At 38.4% G+C, this 19,291-nt stretch overlaps 1 protein-coding gene across 6 annotated transcripts in view; it reads right to left on the reverse strand.

Annotated features, from left to right (window-relative positions):
• Positions 1-19,230, reverse strand: part of ATOSA (atos homolog A) — a 29,311-nt gene extending 10,081 nt beyond the window's left edge. For 4 of the 6 annotated variants that reach the window (XR_015750817.1, XR_015750815.1, XR_015750816.1 and 1 more), the window contains exons 1-3: positions 17,726-19,230; positions 1,453-1,637; positions 864-1,066 (exon numbers count right to left, since the gene is read on the reverse strand). Coding sequence is in view for 3 of the 6 variants with exons in the window: in XM_026684085.2 (XP_026539870.2) it covers positions 864-1,066; positions 1,453-1,637; positions 17,726-18,026 (689 nt within the window). In the remaining 3 variants the exon portion in view is untranslated. Of the gene's footprint in view, positions 1-863; positions 1,067-1,452; positions 1,638-6,617; positions 6,864-10,143; positions 10,257-17,725 lie in introns of those variants that run through there. The other 2 variants (XM_087972885.1, XM_087972886.1) reach the window with 2 other exon arrangements.
• Between the last annotated feature and the right edge of the window lie 61 nt (positions 19,231-19,291).

The following is a 19,291-nucleotide window of genomic DNA, read 5'->3' on the forward strand; positions in this document are numbered from 1 at the left end:
AAATACACAAGAAGGGCAAAACAATGTGGTTGAATGCAATTACCCCCCCCCCCCAATATAAAAGCAGGAGTATATTCCCCATCGCCAAATCATTTATGATCATTTTTTCCCCTTCACTGCCAAGAAAACTGCATGGGTGCATTCATGTTGTAGAGAGTTCATCTTGGCTCAAAAGGAAACATAATTTTAATTCAGAATATGTATTGCTGGTTTTCTTCTGTATGTGGCAACTGACTTCCCTCAATTTCAAGTTATGAAAGTGAAAAACACTATCTGCCTATTCAAATGAATAAACAATTTTTTTTTTAAAAAAAAGAAGATTCCGCCTTAGCAGTGTCTGTCACATTCTCATTTTATTTGAATTCAGTTAACCATTCATCCATTCATCAACTTTCGATTCTCCCCCATTCCAAAATGGTTTGGGGAGGCTTCTCAATGAAAACTGAGAAAGGCATTAAGATAGAAAGAGCAAACTGGAAAAAAAAATGGGACTGCTTCCAAACCAGTTATTACCTAAAGCCTGAGAAAGAACCAGGTCCTTAAAGCTTGTCCTAGGAGCCTTGTGATTGTCTGAATCCTGCTAGGGCACGGAATCGTAGCAGTCCATGGCCCATTGGGAACAGGGACCCATCAGCGGTGGGCGAGTGTGCCAAGTTTCATTCGCACGTGCATGAGAACTAGGTTGCACATGTGAAACCATCCTCTCCCTCCCTCCCCCGCAGTCTGCAGGTGTTGCCATTCTTTGGAGCTAGAAAGATCGAGGATCTCTGTTGTGCTAGGGGATAAGTTGACGTAACTGGAAGATTGTGGTAAGCTTCTGTACAGACCAACTCTCACAATAAAAACAAAAAACAAAAACTTACTGCCGTGGAACTGGCTGTAAAATCCATCTTTCTAACAACAGTGCATCTTGCTTGATTGCAGGATCATTTAAGTCATTCCCTTCAGTCGTGGGTCCTTCATCGCTATAGCAACAGTCTGGAAGTAGCATCACTTCTATCATAATAGGAATATTTTTCTTCCACAGCAATGCAACTTCAGATCTGGTATGCCTGGCTTGACGGCACTTGAACAAAAGAATCAAACAACCCAATGTTACACTTACATCCGCCCCTGTGTATAAACCACATAGAATTTTCCAAACTCTAATAATGAAAAATGAAAAAGAAATCTTCAATGCATTTTTGAGAGGTAACTCCATTTATGAAACCCAGGAGCTTTTAGTTAATCCAGCTGACACCATTATAATGTACAAAAAAAATAATCTGGCAGACCTATAATCAAATGTATTTACTTTCTAAATACATTCTAAAGGTGATTGCTTGCCTAACATAAACAGAGATTAAGCACAGTTGGGCTGTTAAATGCGTCACTGATGTTATGTTATAGCATTTAATGCTGATTTTCCAGAAGAACCAACTTGCCAACCATCATCAGCATGGATCATCATACCTGGGCCAATCTGTCACTGCATTCATGTTTAGCTGTTGTTGGTTGACTTGACTGTGCTGGAGGACAGTGGAAGCCTTCAGTCCTGCCCTTAATCGAGTATTCAGGTGTTCTGCCTTCGGTAATCAACAAGGCCAAGTTGACAAGGAATTCCTCGGCTTCGTATTCAAAATATTCATCTAAGGTGTCTTAACAGAGAAAAGAAAAGGTGCAATTTTATAAACAACAGTATAAATAGTTTCAAGTGTGTATGCGTGTGTGTGCTCCTAAATTTAATTTTCTTCAACAAAAACCCAACCATGTTCTCTTAAAAGGTTTTACACATGCTATTTTTATCTCGTTAAGAATAAACCCTCGGTGACCACATGTAAGTAACAACAACAAACTTGACAACATTAAGAAAGAGATGCAATCTGCTTATCTTTTGAGATAAGGCAGAGATGGGCAACTATGGTAACAATACAACCATGCTGCTCAGGAATTCTGGGAGTTGAAGTCCAGGTTGGAAAGTTGCCATAGTTGTCCATCCCCAAATTAAGGTTAGGTAGGTTCTCCCTAGTAGTGTATTCAAGGATGCAACCAGGTAGTTTTCTTGACAAGAAGATGGGCTGGCTCCTTCTTTTTCAGGATGTCTCTTCTTGACCTTTTAGCCTAGCTCACAATACTGGCCTTTCTTGGTGGTTTCTCAAGCATGGACTAAGTGGGCATGGCCTTTGTCAAGATCAGGCAAGGTAAACTAAATCCTTTTATCTATTAAACCAGCTTGAATTATTTTCAGCGTTGCTCATTAAAAGTTTACCTAGCTGAAATCCTCTTGCATGCAGCTGATCAAGGGATAGGGACTGTCTCGCATGAGGATGAAGCTATCAGTTTTAAAAGCCAGATTTGAGTTTTCTTAAATGGATAAACTTTGCACTGTTTCAAAAAGAAACATGCCAGCATTATTATCTGTCAGTATGAGACCCTTAGATATACAGTATAAAACAATCTAGCTCAAAAGTTTGTAGAGCTCAGTGTTTTTAATTGGGAACATGTGCTAAGATTATGTTTTTCCTCTTTGCTTTTTAAGATGGAACTTTCGTTGTTAGAATGCATGTGAAGAAATTCTGCATTAAGTTTCAATGGCCTATTAAATCCAGAACATTTAAGAATGTAGAAATTGATTTTTAGATAAGATATATTATCTTGATGAGATAAATTGCCTTATCTTTAGATAAGAAGATATATTATCTTTTTAGGAAAGTTTTAAAGAACTTGCTCACCCCTCATTTCAATTATTTTTAAAAGCTTTGAATAATTCCCAGGCTAGCTTTGCAAGGAACATAGCATTAATTGTTACAGCCTAACAAATCTAAATTAGTATAAAGAAATAAAATTCAAGCAATTCTCAGTAGATAAAGTGTCAACTGGCAGCGGTCTTCAAAAACCATGTATCTGCTGGAATTATGTAACAAATTCTGTTGTTTATGTTTTAATCACAATCACCCGACTATGAAACATTGGATTGAATTTACATTCTGCTTTGATGTCTAAGCATTTTTAATTATTATAACTTTATGATTCATAATTATTTACTTACAGAAAAACAATCTTAACATGGGCTTCTAAGAAGAGTTAAATTTAATTTCAAAGACAGCAAACCAAGGGACACCATCATGGTAAGCGAACATCCTTGGCAAGAAATTAAGGATTAAAATGCTAGTATGTGAATCCACAACTATGTTAGAAGGCCAAATAAATAATTGCATAATTTGATGTTAACTATTAGTGTAAAACAATGGACTGTATCCATATTTTATGTGTCTATGTGGATCAACTGTAACCACTTGGACTTCAGTCACAATCTAATGTATTCCATTGTTTTTTATGTTTTCTTCTACACTCTACATTCCACCTTAAAATGAACTGCTAATGAGTCAGTTCTGTTGTGTTGCAAAATACTGGTTTATTATGCTCAAAATACAACAAACTGGAAACACTGTCCACGTGCCAAAGAAACAGCTGCAGAACTCTGGCTCAAACTTAAAAACAGCTGCTGGAATCCTGTTAAAAATAGCATCCCAAAGAGTTCCTTCTAAATGGAGTTTTGTCACTACGTAAAAGTCGACAGGAGACTAGAGATACCTTTCTTGTAATGGTAATTTTAAACCCTTTTGGTCCTTGATTGTAATTCTGTCTATCATCTTGATCTTAGATAGGAAAGAGATTTAAGGGGATGGGTTAGAGGGATAAAATAGAATGAGGAGCCCATTATTTATACATAGTTGTGAAGCTAGAAAAATGTGATCCAGAAGTAATCATCTTATACACCAAGCCAATTCATTGAATAATCACTTCTTTGGGAAAAATACTTTATTAGTTTTACCTTTAAAAGAACAACACAACTACAAATTATGTACAACAAAAAGAAAAATAGGCCTTGGCATAGACCAAGAGGGGAAGAGAGGAAAGCCTAAGAGAGGGGAAAGGGAAGAGTAAGGGAGGGGAAGGATAGAGTAGGGAAAACAGTTAAAATAAAACCATATTTTGTGACTGTCTGTAAGATCCTTTCTTCTTCAAAAGTATCATCGGCGGTGCTTTTCTTTATCTCTGCTTCGGAGGCCCTCGGCCATAATTTTCCTAGAGATGATCTATCTTTGGTTTAGCCAATTATACAAAGGATTCCAATTGTTGTAATATGATGAGGATTCTTTATTTTTAGTGCTTGGGTTAGTTTGTCCATTTGGCGCATTGTAAAATTTTCTGAATAACCATATGTTCAGAGGGAATGGAAGATAATTTCCAGCACTGGGCAAATGCCAGTCTGGCTGCGGTTAAGATATGAATTACAATATACTTCGATTTTTGGGTATTTGTTTATCGAAAATTCCTAGAAGGAAGGACTCTGGTTTGTACTCTATTTGTTCCTTGGTTATTTCCTCTAGCCAGCGCCTAATTTTTGCCAGTACTTCTGGGTTTCCTTGCACGACCACCACAAATGGAAGAAGGTACCTTCTATGCTTTGACATTTCCAACAATTGGGGCTCGTGTTGGGGTGCATCTTCGCCAATCTCGAAGGGGCAGGTGCCATCTATAAAACATTTTATATGCGTTTTCTTTATAAGCTGCTGATTTCGTGATCTTAATGTTCCTGTTCCAGATCCTTTCCCATTCTGCTAGCGTAATGCTCCGTCCCACGTTTCTGCTCCACGCAATCATATTTCCTTTGACAATTTCTTGTTCTAATTCAGTTTCTAATAAATGTTTGTAAAATTTAGATATATTTTTTTGCTCGATCCTAATAGAATTTTGTCTAAAGTCTGTAATTTATTGTAGATTCCAAATTCCTTAATATCTTGTTTATATCTACTATGAATTTGAAGGTACACCCACTGATCAATTTTAAATCCTCGCTCTTGTAATTCTTGTCGGGTTTTCAATTTTCCTTGTGGGTCTAATAAATTTTCGTACTTAATCATTTTAGTTATATCCAAATTATTAGGGTGTACTATCGCTTCCATTGGAGATAGCCAAATCGGTATTTTTAGATAAAGTTTTTACGTACTTTTTTCCAATTGGTTAATAGAGAGTCCCTGATAAGATGCCTATGGAAATATGATTGCCTGGGTTTCCCAGTTTCCCACAGAAAGGCATGCCATCCTTTCTGCATATCGTGGCCTTCTAATATTAGTGTTCTTTTGTTAGTTAAATTCACCCATTCCTTTATCCATAGTAGGGTGGCTGCCTTGTAATATACTTCCCAGTTTGGCAGGCCTAACCCTCCTCTGCTTTTCAAATCTTGCAGGGCTTTTACATTAATCCTAGCTTTTTCCCCTGCCAAATAAATTTCAGTGTTATCTTGTTTAATTCCATAAAAAAATTTTATTTAATTTGATTGGAATTGTCTGGAATAGATATAGAAATTTTGGCAGAATATTCATCTTAATCAGAGCAATCCTGCCCAATAAGGAAAGTTGTAATGTACTCCAGGAATCTAAATCTTTCTTGGATTGTTGGAGAAGTTTGTCATAGTTGTTTTCTTTTAATGATTTGCTTTGTGGAGTAAGCCAAATTCCTAAGTATTTAATTTTTTTGTCACCTGTATTCCCATTATTGTCTCTAGTTCTTTATTCTGGTCTCCTGTTAAATTTTTAGACATTAATTTCGTTTTACCCTATTAATTTTAAATCCTCGACTTCTCCAAATCGTTCTAGTTCTTCTAATAAGTTATGTCCTTTTTCTATAGGCTCCTCCAGAAAAAAAACCAAATCATCAGCGAAGGCTTGTACTTTGTACTCTTCTGATTTAATCCTCAGTCCTCTAATTCTCGAATTTTGCCTAATATACGTCAAAGAGATTCTGGGGCGAATATGAAAAGCAGAGGAGAAGAGGGCAACCCTGTCTAACCCCTTTTCTATTTTTATCGGGTCAGTTTGTTCCCCATTTATTAGAATATTTGCCTGTTGAGTATGGTATGAATAATCACTTCTATGTGTACACTGAACCACAATATGATCTGGTTCCATTCCATCATCCATAGTAAAATAAACCATAAATTCATGCGATACACAAACCGCTACTGACTTTCGTGATAAAAGATAATGTGTCTCCAAAGTTTAAGACCGATAAGATCAAAATCGTTATGAATGGTGCACATAACGTAAAGGAAAAGAACCTATAAGAGACATTTAAGCTGCTTCCCAAGGAATGCTTTCGTACACTTTGTGGTGTGCAATAATTGAGGGATAAACCAGAAGAACAGGAAGATGAAACCGAAAAAGGAGGTACATCCCCGGTTGTGTAAGGTGCTTTCTCAACAGTTTGGCCAATGTTCGCTCTACTGATCTTTTGCCTAGCAGGGATCGGGTCACACCAATCTTCGTGTTTGCTGCTACCGGCACACTAAAAAGACATTCAAGCTACGACATTTAGTAGTTTTATCTCCTCTAAAACAAGGGGAGATGCAGAATTCCTCAGCGCAATTACATCTACATCTGTTTCAGATCCAGCCACTGATGTATGCTGTGGATCCCGTCTCCCAGCAGGCTCAAGAAAGAGTTTATTTTTTTAAAAAAAATATGATTGTATTTGACATGTTTGCTTTATACTTTTTTTTTTTTGCTATATGCCGCCCAAAATCACTTCTTGTGAGATGGGCAACTATATAATTATCTTTGTACAGCTCTGACCTAGTTTCAACTTTCTTATCACAGGGAGTTATCCGGGTTGCAACCCTTTCCTGCAGGAAGGTTATTGCTGAATATGTATTTAGGAACAGCCAGGGCAGAGTATTCTTAGAAGACGGTTTCTGAGAGAAAGGATTCCCAGATCAAAATAAGCTTCTCTACTGTCTGTTGGCTGGAGTAGCCTCTGAACCTGCTATCATAACAGGGTCACAGCTGCATGGCTCTTTCTAAACAACAGCTGCATTCTCTTAGTCCTGAACAAGGAAAAAGAAAGGAGACCCAGTTGAAGTGAGGACATAAATAGAGTGAGAAATTACCAGCATTCAGAAAAACTCTAAGAAGAGTTCAAGTAATGAATTTATTTAGAGAGGACAGGAGTTGTTTTTTTTTTAACTGGTTACTCTTCCAGATTTTATTGCCAATGAATGAATATTTTCCAGCATATTGAGGGACATGAATAATCGTACAGCACTACTCAATCCTGAGAAATGTTTTAGTCATTTCTTTTATTGGAACTGCTCATCATTCTGATAAAAAATACTAAAATTACTAAAGCATCTCGAAGGATAAAATGAAGTGGGGAATATTATTATAATCTTTTTTAGATTCTGCAAATGCTTCTTTCCTCTAGGTTATGCTTGTTTCTTAAAGCTTCTTTTGAGGGGAGGGAAGATACTCCCTAAAGTTAATAAACTGGTTCTTAAACTTTTTTTAAACAAATATTTTATTTTGTCCCAAGCATCATAGACCTCTCATCAATCTTCTGCTTGTATTACATACCTGTGACTAAGAAGATACATAACTGTTGTATCATTAGTCAATTAATCAACATCTTGGATTAGTACAGCACACTGACCCACAATCTTACTTTGTCATATCTGCACAAAACTCAGATCAGCCAGTCATATTTTAGCTTATTACACAATACATATTCAGCTGATACATAGCCCTATAAATATTGGGAAATTTTAGTGACTTGTTAGTTTCTTGAAACAAATATTTCAGTTTTAGTTCATTAGTAGATGACATTTTTCCAGTGCCTAAACTGGAAACAACTTTAGAAATGAACAAAGAATGTCCAGTTAACGTACAACCATTAAGCACATTTTCTCCTGTCTCTATAAATATTAGGTTCTTGAACAAAGAGTCTAAGGCGGTATTACATAAGACTGCACGAAAATAATAGGAATGTTTGCTTTGCTCGAGTTTTGCCTTCAGTTCTGTGGTAAAAGCGAGAGCAAGTTGAAAAAACGATCATGTTTTATTATGAATAGAAATTTGAGACGTCTTACTTTGCTTTCCATTTTATATCTCCAAGGCATCCACTCCCAACTCCAAGCTTCTATAAAATGGTTGCTGACCCTTATCTTCCCAAAATACAGGTAGTCCTTGACTCATGACTGTAATATAAGTAATGCTCAACTTACATACAACTTACAAGCCTGCCCATTACAGGTATAAGTCGTGATGGGCATAAAGTGGATCACCCATGTGACAGACATAAATGCAGGCCAGTTGCCAAGTGCCTGACATTGGTCAGGTGATGAGGGGCAACTGCTGGAACTGGGTCATAGGTATCTTTGAGGGGGGAATGTGTCATAACTTTGAATGGTTGCTAAGCGACTCGTCATGAACACATTTAGACATGGTGGTAAATTTGAACTCTACTCCAGTGCATCTCAGCTTTGAATTCTGGGAACTGAAGTCCACCCATCTTAAAGTTGCCACGATTGAGAAACACTGTGCTCACTTATGTTTGACCTCTCCAGCTCTCACAGATTGCTCCTATCTTTGGTTTACTCTTACTTGCAAACCAGGAACTTTTGCTTGCATTTTTTAAATAATTCTGAAAAATTTGATTGCTCTACACTTCAGACTGAGTTTTACACAATAACTCACCTAGCAACATGGGCAAACTTTAATATGTATGCAAAAATAATTCTCATTCCAGTGGAATTCAACTCATTTATACATAAGCAATAGCTCTATGCATGGAAAAGATATGTACAGTTGTAACATCCACTCAAATGAACCAGGAATGTTGCTACACTGGAGTATATAGGAATAATATTTGGCCTCCATTGAACTACAACTCCCAGCATCCTTGACGACTGACTATGCCAATGTCATCCAGAGTGACTAATTTCTAACCATTATTTTGCTGAATCTTTACATTGCACTGGAAAGATTTCTGTAATGTGATACCGTCTACTATGACTAAGGTAACAAGTTAAACATTCTCAAGTTTTCCATAGCTTCTCTCCACAACTGTTATTAAATGTTTATGTTTGCAAAGTAACTGGTAAAACCTGAGAAATTCAAGCCAATGAATTTGTCTCTACAAGAAAAGCATAAATAAGATTTAAAGGATATACAGTATTTATCTGTGAGGGTGCTAGGATAGCTTGAATGAGGTTGCTTTCAATGATCTCTCTGCTACACCATTTCTGATTAAAGCATAGTATTTTTCTAAACATGAAATACAAGAATCCAATGAAAATATTCTTCTTCCACTCTCTCTCTCCATGAAAAATGTAAACAAAAATTACAAGCATTGGCTTAAATCAGGTACCTATACCATTTGAACTATTAAGATGTTGAATATGCAGTGCAAATTAGCTAATTGTGAGGCTTTCCCCCCCATTTCTTTGAAAACCTTATGTCTCCTGCACAATGCAATAATGAAAGGTTGGTGTTTTTTGTGTTTCCTTACTTCCCCCACCCTTTGCTGATTAGTTGCTTTAAAAAGTACATACAACTAGTCTGATTTCAAATCATGACTCTAAATCCTTTAAATAATTTTATCAACTTTTTTTTTATATGAAACTGTGAATCCACTAATATGACACATGATTTCTTTTGAAATCAGTAATAATTTCTTTAGGCTTTGTATGAAATGTTACCTATACACACAAAATAATAGTCAATTACTGTTACATTTTACCAGTAAATAAGGCAGGTGTGACTGTGTTCTATCATAAATCCATGTAAAAACCCAACCCAATGTTTGATATTCCAAAGCTAATGTACTTGAATAGGTATTATCTCTAGAACAGTACAGGAACAGAGAACACGTAGCAATACAACATTTCAACTTAGTAGGTGATGTTCTCATTTCAGTGGTGTTTAAAAACAATTGTAGGCTGTGAAATCAATTGTAGTGCTATTCAATAATCAAACTCACAGCTCAACTTCACCAAAGTGATTTATTCCTTTGTGAAATGTTACACCTAGAAGAATTTGACCATCTCTCTCCCCTCTGAACATTTCTCCTCCTTCCTTTGTTCAGAATTATAACCTTTAACTCTTTTCATTATTCTTTGTCCTCAGAAATTAGCTTAAAAACTGGTAAAAAATGATCCATGTGTGTTATGTTTTACGTAGACAAAGAAACTGCAGCCTATGACTCACACCAGCCCGCTGAAGAAGGAAAAAACCCCAACAGACACACGTATAAACAAACACCCGGGTTCATAAACAACTCAGAGAGTATTTTAGCATTTAGAATTATTTCTTTCTGATTACACACCTTCTCTGATCAGCCCTTTGCTTCCACCGTAAACCATACTGGAATCGTGGTGGGACAGAAAGTGCCCTGGCAGCACAGGGGCTACAGTGTCAGTATCGCGAGGATCCAGATGTCTGCAGTATCGGACACAAAAATGTTCAGCTTTGGGTACATATTCAGCCTTTCTGTGCAAGACATTTTTTCCACAAAGAAGGCAGAGAAAAGAGTGCACATAGCAACAGAGCTCGCCGCTGATTGGACGGCAGGCGTGCTTCAACCCTTCGCTGCTCACAAGGGCTACTATAGTTTCCTGTCTCTTTGGCAGAAGTATCATGTTTTCTTTTCGCCTCTTGTGAACCCAGCTGTGTTTGGGCAAGAGGAAAGGAAAGAAAAGCAGAACAACAAGGAGCAGGACACACTCAATGTGGCCGCCCTAAAAGGCTGCCATTCGTCCCCGGGCCCTTTAAAAAATATTATTATTTTAAACGGCACTTTCCTCTGAAATCTATAGTCGTCCGCACCAGGCTCCTTCTCTTGAAAATGGTTTTGCTGGCAATCCATAAGATTTTACAGGTTTCACTGAAGAACAGAAATGCCAACGGCTACTATTTCAGTGTCTACCTAAACAAAATCAAGTGTAACTCTAAGAACGGAAGGGAGTGGCCCATTTTAGACGTTTGCAGTCAGAAGGTATAAAAAAAGGAGAAAATGTTCAACATAAGAGGAACGTTTTGAAGCAAAGAAAAGGAGGTCGGAGGGAAATGGATTCAGAAGCCAATGATGTTGCTTATATTGATTGGGAAGAAGAAATGGACTGAAACTCCTGATTTTTAGGAAGTGGGTTTCTTTCTGGTGCAATGAAATATGTAGTTGTTGCACAACACTAAACAACCTCTAAGGTATAGTTGGATTAATCATGGCTCACTAAATGATCTAGAATTGGTACAGCCCACATAATGCACTGAACCATCAATCACAGTTAATCAGCTGCCATGGTTAGGGTCACACAACATGTGAAGCCATGACTAAGGCAAAGAACATTATGGGTTTCTCCTAGTTACATACTTTTAACCTGTCATGCTGTATTTTTTTTTCAATCAGAGTTTAACAAGCTTTACAAATACAGATATTGACTTTTCACACATGGGTTCACATTAAAGCGAATTCTATTATTTAACCTTAAATCCCCAAGTCTTTACCTCTAGCTATATCTGTATTTTAATGAATCTGAAATATATCTATTATGTGCCATCAAATCAGTGTCAACTCTTAGTAGCCAAGTAGATTCTCCCCCAGAGGTCCTTTCAGTGGTTTTCTTTTAAAATACTAAATGCTTCTAAATACTTCCTATTAATTGTATTAATTGCTACACTAGCAAATTTTGTTATCATGTTACAGAGATATTGCAAGCAGATGAATTAGAAAAAAGTAGTTATAAAAGCTTAAGATCCTTCATTCCAAATTTTCAAAGAGCAGAGCTGAGCAGTGACAATTTTTTCATAGCATTCATGCATCCGTAATTTGTCAGTCTTATGCTGGAACAGTCCAAGCGTTCTACTGAAGTAGATAGCAATTATTCTCTTCCACTTTTTCTAAATATAATTTTGTACTCATGTTCAATATTCAGTTCTGCACCACTAAGAATAAACATTGGCAAATAATTAGGGTATGGGGAACATGCCTTCAAACCCAAAATGCTGGAAATAGAGATGGCACATCTGCAAGTTTCCTTGTAGAGAATACCAAAATGTTTGTTAATGCTAGGCATTGTATGTATAAAAGGCACAATTCGGAAAGCTAGATAATTTGACATCTACATTTTTCTAAGATTTTTTAAAACAGACAAAACAGGTTTGAGACTAAACTTCACTCAATTCATGTTCCACTTGATTTCAGTATTCCTCAAAGGACTGCATTATGACAAAACCATGGTGTTATTTAATAATTTCATTCACAATAATTATGTAAAAACAACAACCACAAAACTAGCAATTGGATAGGTTCGTACTGTATATTAAAGCATCAACTTTAACATTTGATACATTTTAGAAAACAAAAGATTTCTTAACCCAACAAAGCAGCCATACAGACACAAAGGTTGGAAACCTAACAACAACCCCCCAAATATTGGATCACATTTTTATTGGCAAATCCCCTCCAAAAAAAGTTGATTACATTGCTGGGATACATGAAAAATTGTAATGCTTAAGTCTTTAGGAGAAAGCAAGCTATGAATCTGCACAATATTGTAATCCAATATACCTGTCTGTAGCTCATCTCAATCTTGGGTTGAATGTTGATAGACAGTTTATTTAATGTAGTTCTGTACTAAGCTATTATTTTCAATAACTCAAAATTACTCTGGCTTCACTTTCTGGAACACTTACGTGCTAAAGTATATCCAATCATTTCCTGAAAATCAGGAATTTCTCCTGCCTCAATTTACTTCTCTTTCATTACACAACAGAATATACTAACTGAACTGTGCATCCATGTTTCTGTCTTCAACTTTTATTAGGATTCTCTCAAAATACATTAGAAGTGATTTTGAGGGAAACCTCCAGTCCAGAGAAAGAAAAAGTTCAAAGTAGGCTTCTTCAGCAACATTGCTTTAAATCAGTGTTTCTCAACCTCGGCCATTTTAAGATGTGTGGACTTCAACTCCCAGAATTCCCCAGCCAGCCATGTTGGCTGGGGAATTTTGGAAGTTGAAGTCCACACATCTTAAAATGGCCGAGGTTGAGAAACACTGATTTAGATCAACTTGCCCAACTTAACATTCTCTAGATACAGATGGTCCTCGACTTACAGTTCATTTAGTGACCATTCAAAGTTGTAACAGCACCGAAAATTGTGACCTAAGGCCATTTTTCACACTGACGACTGTTGCAGCATCTCCATTGTCATGCGATCAAAATTCAGTCTTGGCAACTGACTCATATTTATGACAGTTGCAGTATCCTGGGGTCATGTGATCACTTTTTGTGACCTTCTGGCAAGCAATGGGGAAGATATATTCCCTTTGCAACAGTGTTACTAATTTAGTAATTCAGTAATTCAGTAATTCACTTAACAACAGTGGAAAGGAAAGTCATAAAATGGGCAAATCTCACTCAACTCTCCGTTAGCAACATACATTTTGAGCTCAATTGTACTTGTAAGTCCAGGAAAACTGAAAAAAATCATTCAAAGCTTAAATATAGTGTTTGTTGTCATCTTGTTCAACATATCCAACTGCAAACTTTACAGTAAATCTTATCTTTCTTCTTCTCTTTTATACTGGAACGGGCTTCCAGTGTTCATAGCATTACACTAGGTTAGATTATCTAGACTGTTTAAAAAAAAGTAAACATTATACTTTACAAAACTCATTTTCATGTAAATGATTGACTTAAAATCTATCATTTTGGATCTTAAACATATGAGATGTCCAATGACACTCTGTAGAATTTACATCTATGCTGCCAATTTATTTGAAGTTAAAAGGCATTTATATTAGAACCAGTTGTCAGAACTAAGACAGCTGCTTTTGAAATGCATTTTATCCAAGACAATACGAGTTTAAATAAATGTAAATACTGAATCAGAAGACAAACATCCAGGTTGCCAACACAACAATGCAGGGACTGACTTACAATATTTGGTAATAGTATGTAATAAGCACAAGATAGTGCATCATAGGGCAAAACAATTTTTTAACAGTACAGGGTCACAGTGACCCCATGAAAAGGGCAAAAGTGAGCAGGAAATGCAAATAACTAGGAAAAATATATCAGATCAGACATCGTTTTCAATACTCAGCACTGGTGCTCAATTTCATGAACAATTTTTACTTGTAATTGTTCCTTTTCCCATACAAATTCAGAGTTCAATATGCAGTATATTTCTATTAATATATTTTGGTTAGGAAAACAGTTGCCCACTGAACAAAAAAGTTAATTCACAGTAGGCGATGTGGTACACAGTGGATATTAGTCCTCAGCTAATCCAGGAAAAAAAAGTGCAACACCATGTCAAGGTCAAAAAGTCACAGATAGCAATGGCAGATGCTCCTATGTGAAGGTACAACTGTTAACCAACTACGAAGTTGTATTACTGGCTGGAAAGCGTATTACTTATAGGGACTTAATAGTTTGAAATCTCTCTTGCACAATCCACCTCATTTCATATAGAAGAAAACCTACATCACGGATCTTTCCTCTATATTTATTTCTCAGTACAATTCCACAGCCAGAAAAACAGCCAAAACAGCTTCCCTACTACAACAGGAAACAACATTATTTCCAGTGTGCTGTCTCCTCCTTGCATTTACCTGCGGCATCTCTAACTAGAAGCGCAGGTCTTTGCAGAAATGTTGCCTGCTCAACAGGAAGTCCATCATCTACCACTCATACACTTGTGTTTATTATTCATCTCCCAAAATCAAACCCAGCATCCTTTTCTGTGACAAGCAACCTTAAGGGCCTGCACTGGGAAATACTTTCCTCATTGCCTTTAAACACATATGTAAACCAGAACTGAAACAAATGGTAGCTTACTACTAAATAAACAGGATTGCCCCTACTTTTCTTTGGGAGAAAAACAAATAAGGTCGGTCGGGTCTATCCATAGTTTATTTAGCAGTGTGTGCAAACAGGATTTCTGATTTATTTATTGTAAGTTGAGAACAAACATATTTAATTATAAGTGGAGAACAAACATAACCTTTTAGCTTACCTTGAAATCTGAATGGGGCTGCTGGATCTGGAATCTCTTACTCCTTGTTCAGAAAGTAAGGAGTGGCAAGGGTTGTTTTCTTTATGTATATTTCAGCACATTCTGTATCTCAATATTTTGTAATCTGTATTATTCCAATGTGGAATTTATGTTGCATTAGGCATTAATAGGATAGCCATATTATTTTAACAGTGAAACACACTTAACTGGATATTTTAAAAATGATGCCTTGTAAGAATTGGACAAAATAAATCAGTGCACTTCAGCAGGGAAATTCAAGAAGGTAACACATAAGAGTCACACTGTGAAAATAATTTGAAAGAAGCACTTTGGACTTACAAGCCTACAACCCTAGCACCTTCCAGTTATTTATGAAAGTGGTCTCATCTTTTTTCAAGCTCCCAAAGATTTCTTCAAAATATTTGCATATCATAATATCAACCAAACAATAATCTATTGTATGTCCAATCCTAAAAGTATTTTCTCTTAAATCAATTGAAAATATTACATATTTAGAAGTTGCAAAACATATTCATTTCTGTACTATACTATTATATACTATACTATACTAAACTTTTTTTTGCTGCCCTCTTTGAAAAGGAATATTCTCAGAATCACAGTTCCCACATTTGTATATTTACATTTTCTGCCCTTTAAATATCATAGCCTCATGGTCAATACAATGAGAAAATGCTGGGTCTCATTTTCGGAGAACCAAAGTGCAGAAATATTTATTTTTACTCAACCTTTAAACATCTGGTGACACTTCCACTCACTGAAGTCTAGGGGAAATTTAGAAATTTGCCTTAGCACCCTTCCACACAAGGGCTCTGCGGTCAAAATCTTGTATCTAACCCATCATCAGCTGGTTTCCTGACTTAATTGTCCTCAATTATTTAAGTTCCATTACCTCAGTAGGCCTACTCTAATTAGTATTAAATCTGGGTCTAATCCAATGCAGCTATTAATCACTAAGGTCCCATATATTAACATAGATAACAAAAATCTCATTTATAGATTGATACAGTACTTCTTATTCCTGTTAGTCTAATATTAAACAAATTATACTTCAGTTTAAAGCCCTGCTCATCCTGCATCATTCACTATTAATTTTTGACTAATGAAAGCATTTGATAGCACACTTGAGTGATTGCCTGTAATGCAACTGCTTTGCAGAAAACAGGGCAAACAAACATTTGCATGATTGTGCCTCCTAAGAGTATCTTTATATTAAATGTGGCACTTAGGCCACACTTTTAACCCCCTGTGGTTGATGTAAAGCAGCCACATTGTTAAATTAGATAAACACAGTTCTTCCTAAAGCTGAATCTCCTTTTGAAAAACGTAAATTAAAATACATTTTACGCTTGTTAAGCTCTTTGAATAATATACTATTGATTTTCCAGAAGAATTTTTTTACTGCTTTACCCAGACTACTTTAGAGGTATTTAATTATAAAAGGTCATTTGCCTCACAGCTGTGCATGATTAAAACTTTATGAATATGCATCAAGCTTCTGTACTATGAAAAGAGTTACATGCTGAACCTCAGTATATTTTGTACTTTATTTTGTTCCTACTGGGACCTTAGATTGCAATACTAAGGGACACTTAGCAGGTTACAAAAGCAGGCTGAAACAAATCCATAGAAGCACCAATTGGCAGCAAAGAGACAGATAAGATGTTTATCCTTTACTGCCATCTAGTAGCTGACAAGATGTTTGCACTCCAGATTTAAGTAGTTCTAAATATTAGTATAAATCAGATTAACCTGGATTAGCATATATTTTAAAATGCCATGTTCACTTGTGCCACATCAATGTCACTTCTTTTCATTTCCAAGCAGGGAAAATAATACTAAAATGTTTTTACTTGTATTCTATCTCCTTAAGCAATTGTAGAAATAGTTAAACTTTAAAAAAACACTTCTGTATCTTAATACTCCTCAGCATCTATGGTATTCTAACTGAATCTGTTCAGCAGCTGAATTCAAACTGTGCTAAACCAGTTTGTTTAACCAGCTTGTTGTTGAACAAACCACAATTAACTAACTTGACACAACACACTAAGCCATAAATCACAATTTAGTAAGAGCTAAAACCACACAAACAAGCAGGTAATAGCTTATGTGAATCCTGCCATAGATAGCTTAAGGTTCTAAATAACAAATGTACCTTAAAGCAAATGTTGAGACAGCCCTTTGCTCCAATTCAACCAATTGCCAAGTTCTAAGTATTAAATACTATATGTTGTTACCCAAAAATATTTTTCAGTCTACTTAATAGATTTCCAGCAGTAAATCCTGAATAGTTTTTTACATTAGCAGTCATGATTTAGTTAATAAGGAATTTCTTAGGACAGCTATATGAATTTTGAATTGGTGCTTATTTGTGCTACTGAGCTTATTTCTAAACACAATTAGGAATGAAACTGAAAAAGATCCTGCCAGAATTGTTTATAGGAATTTAAATAGGCTTTAGCTTCTTTTGCATTAGTTTCAGGCTACACCATTTGAGCATTACATGGAGATGGTTTAGCTATTTAATTCCTGTTTATGATAAATGATATTTTATTATATGGTAATAACTTTAGAAAAACACCTAACATTTAAAATTATACTCTCTCAGAAGTTTCTATAACAAGTTCCCATATCTCAGTTCCTGAAGTTCATTCAACAGCCTTAAATAAAAACATGTTAGAACAATATCCTAATTATCAATTCCAGGTTTTAATCCTCCCTGATCCTTTCCAAATTCCTCCCCCTCGTTTCATTTTAGACTTAGGACCTCAACCCAACCAATTTCCCAACAACACTGTTGTACATCACAAAGCCACTTGCCCAACAATAAAACACCAGAAAGGGAACTGCTTTTCAGAACTTCATTTACCTCGATCCGGCTTCATTTTCACGCCAATCTTTTCTTCCCCTTCTCGGGGTCCCAGCCAAAGAAGAAAAAAAAAAGAGAGAGAGTCCTTCGGCTTCACCAGCTGTTTTTTCTTCCTTCCGCCCTGATGTGGCTTCTCACCACCAGATCCCTCCTGTTTTCGGCCTCTTCCCTGGGGAGGTCGGAGTCCCCAAAAGAAGAAGGGGGGAGGAAATCCAGCTTTTTTTTTCTTCTTTTTTTTTTTCCTTGGCGGCTTACAAAAATCGGTAGCGTCCAGGCCGCCTCCTCCTCCTCCTCCTGGCATTCATTGTGTGGTGGCAACAGCAGTTGGATGGAGAGGGAGAAGCTAAAGGCAGGCAGGCAGTCTGTCTGTTTGTCTCTCTCTCTCTCTCTCGGTGGAACTTGCTTGCCTTCCTTGCCAAGGTGTCCTCCTTTGACACGGCGTCTGAACCGATCTATTTATAAACCTGCCGGGGCGAAAGCTTAAGACAACAAAAGCTATGACCCCCCCCCCGCCTCCTCTTCCTCTTGGCACGCGCACGCACACCCCAATCCAAGGCGCCCAGAGCCTCCGGGCAGTGTCACCCCAGCCTGGCGTCCATGGCGTTTTACCTGTTCTACCGCCCGCCCGCCCGCCCGCCCGCCGGGAGGAGGCCTCCCAAGCGCCGACCTCCTCCTCCTCCTCCTCCTCCGGAGTCCCTGACTCGCGTCTAGCCTAAACCATCCTTTTTCGTAAAACGGGGCCGTCTAAGCAAGAGCGGCGGCTCGTCATCAAAGGCGAGGGGGAGGCAGGGAGGGCGCAGCTCCCGGAGAAACACGACGGCGGACCTGGCCGAGTGGCCGCTTAATCCCGGCAGCGGCAACGGCAGGAGGAAGGGAAAGACCTCTCCACCCACCCCAAGCCCGTGTCCAGACGCCACGCCACGCCACCCCGAGCAAAGCCACCCACGTCTGAACGGAGCGCAGGGCGGGAGGGGGTCCGCGCGGCGGGGAGGGGTGCAAAGGGACGAACTGGGGGGAGGGGGGAGAGCTTCAGGGCCTCATGTCTGCCCAGCAATGGGCGCCCCCTCGTCGAGGGGCCCGAGGAAAGAGTGACCCTCGCCCCCCCTCAGAGATCGGCTCGGCTCGGCGTCCTTTTCTTTCCCCCTCGCCGCCGCCCCCAGCCGCGGCTTCTTTTGCCCTCCCGGGAGGCGTCACAGCCTCATCGCGCTTCGCCGCCCGCCTCTTGCTTCTCCTGCTCGGCGGCAGCGGCGGATCCTCTCCCCTCTCGAGGCTCGAGCGAAGGGAGGCTGCCTCTGTCCCCGTCAGGAGCCGCGCTGAGGGGCTTCAGCCGCACCGCGACGCCGCCCGCCCGGCTGAGGGAGCTCCCGAGGCGGCCGCAGGGGGTTCGCCATGGCTCCGACGGGCCCTCCTCCTCCTCCCCCTCCCCCACTTCGCAGCGCCTGACTGACTAACTCTCCTCCCGTCCCGGCGCGCTCCGGCCTTGCCCCGCCCCGCCGACCCGGCGGCGGTCGGCGCAGGGTCTATGGGGCCGCCTCGCATGCAGCGCCGCCGAGCCCCTCGCCCAGC

This window comes from Notechis scutatus, chromosome 11 (genome assembly GCF_049901735.1).
Source record: "Notechis scutatus isolate UNSWTSFEM ecotype Mainland chromosome 11, rNotScu1.2, whole genome shotgun sequence".
NCBI classification, from domain to species: Eukaryota; Metazoa; Chordata; class Lepidosauria; order Squamata; family Elapidae; genus Notechis; species Notechis scutatus.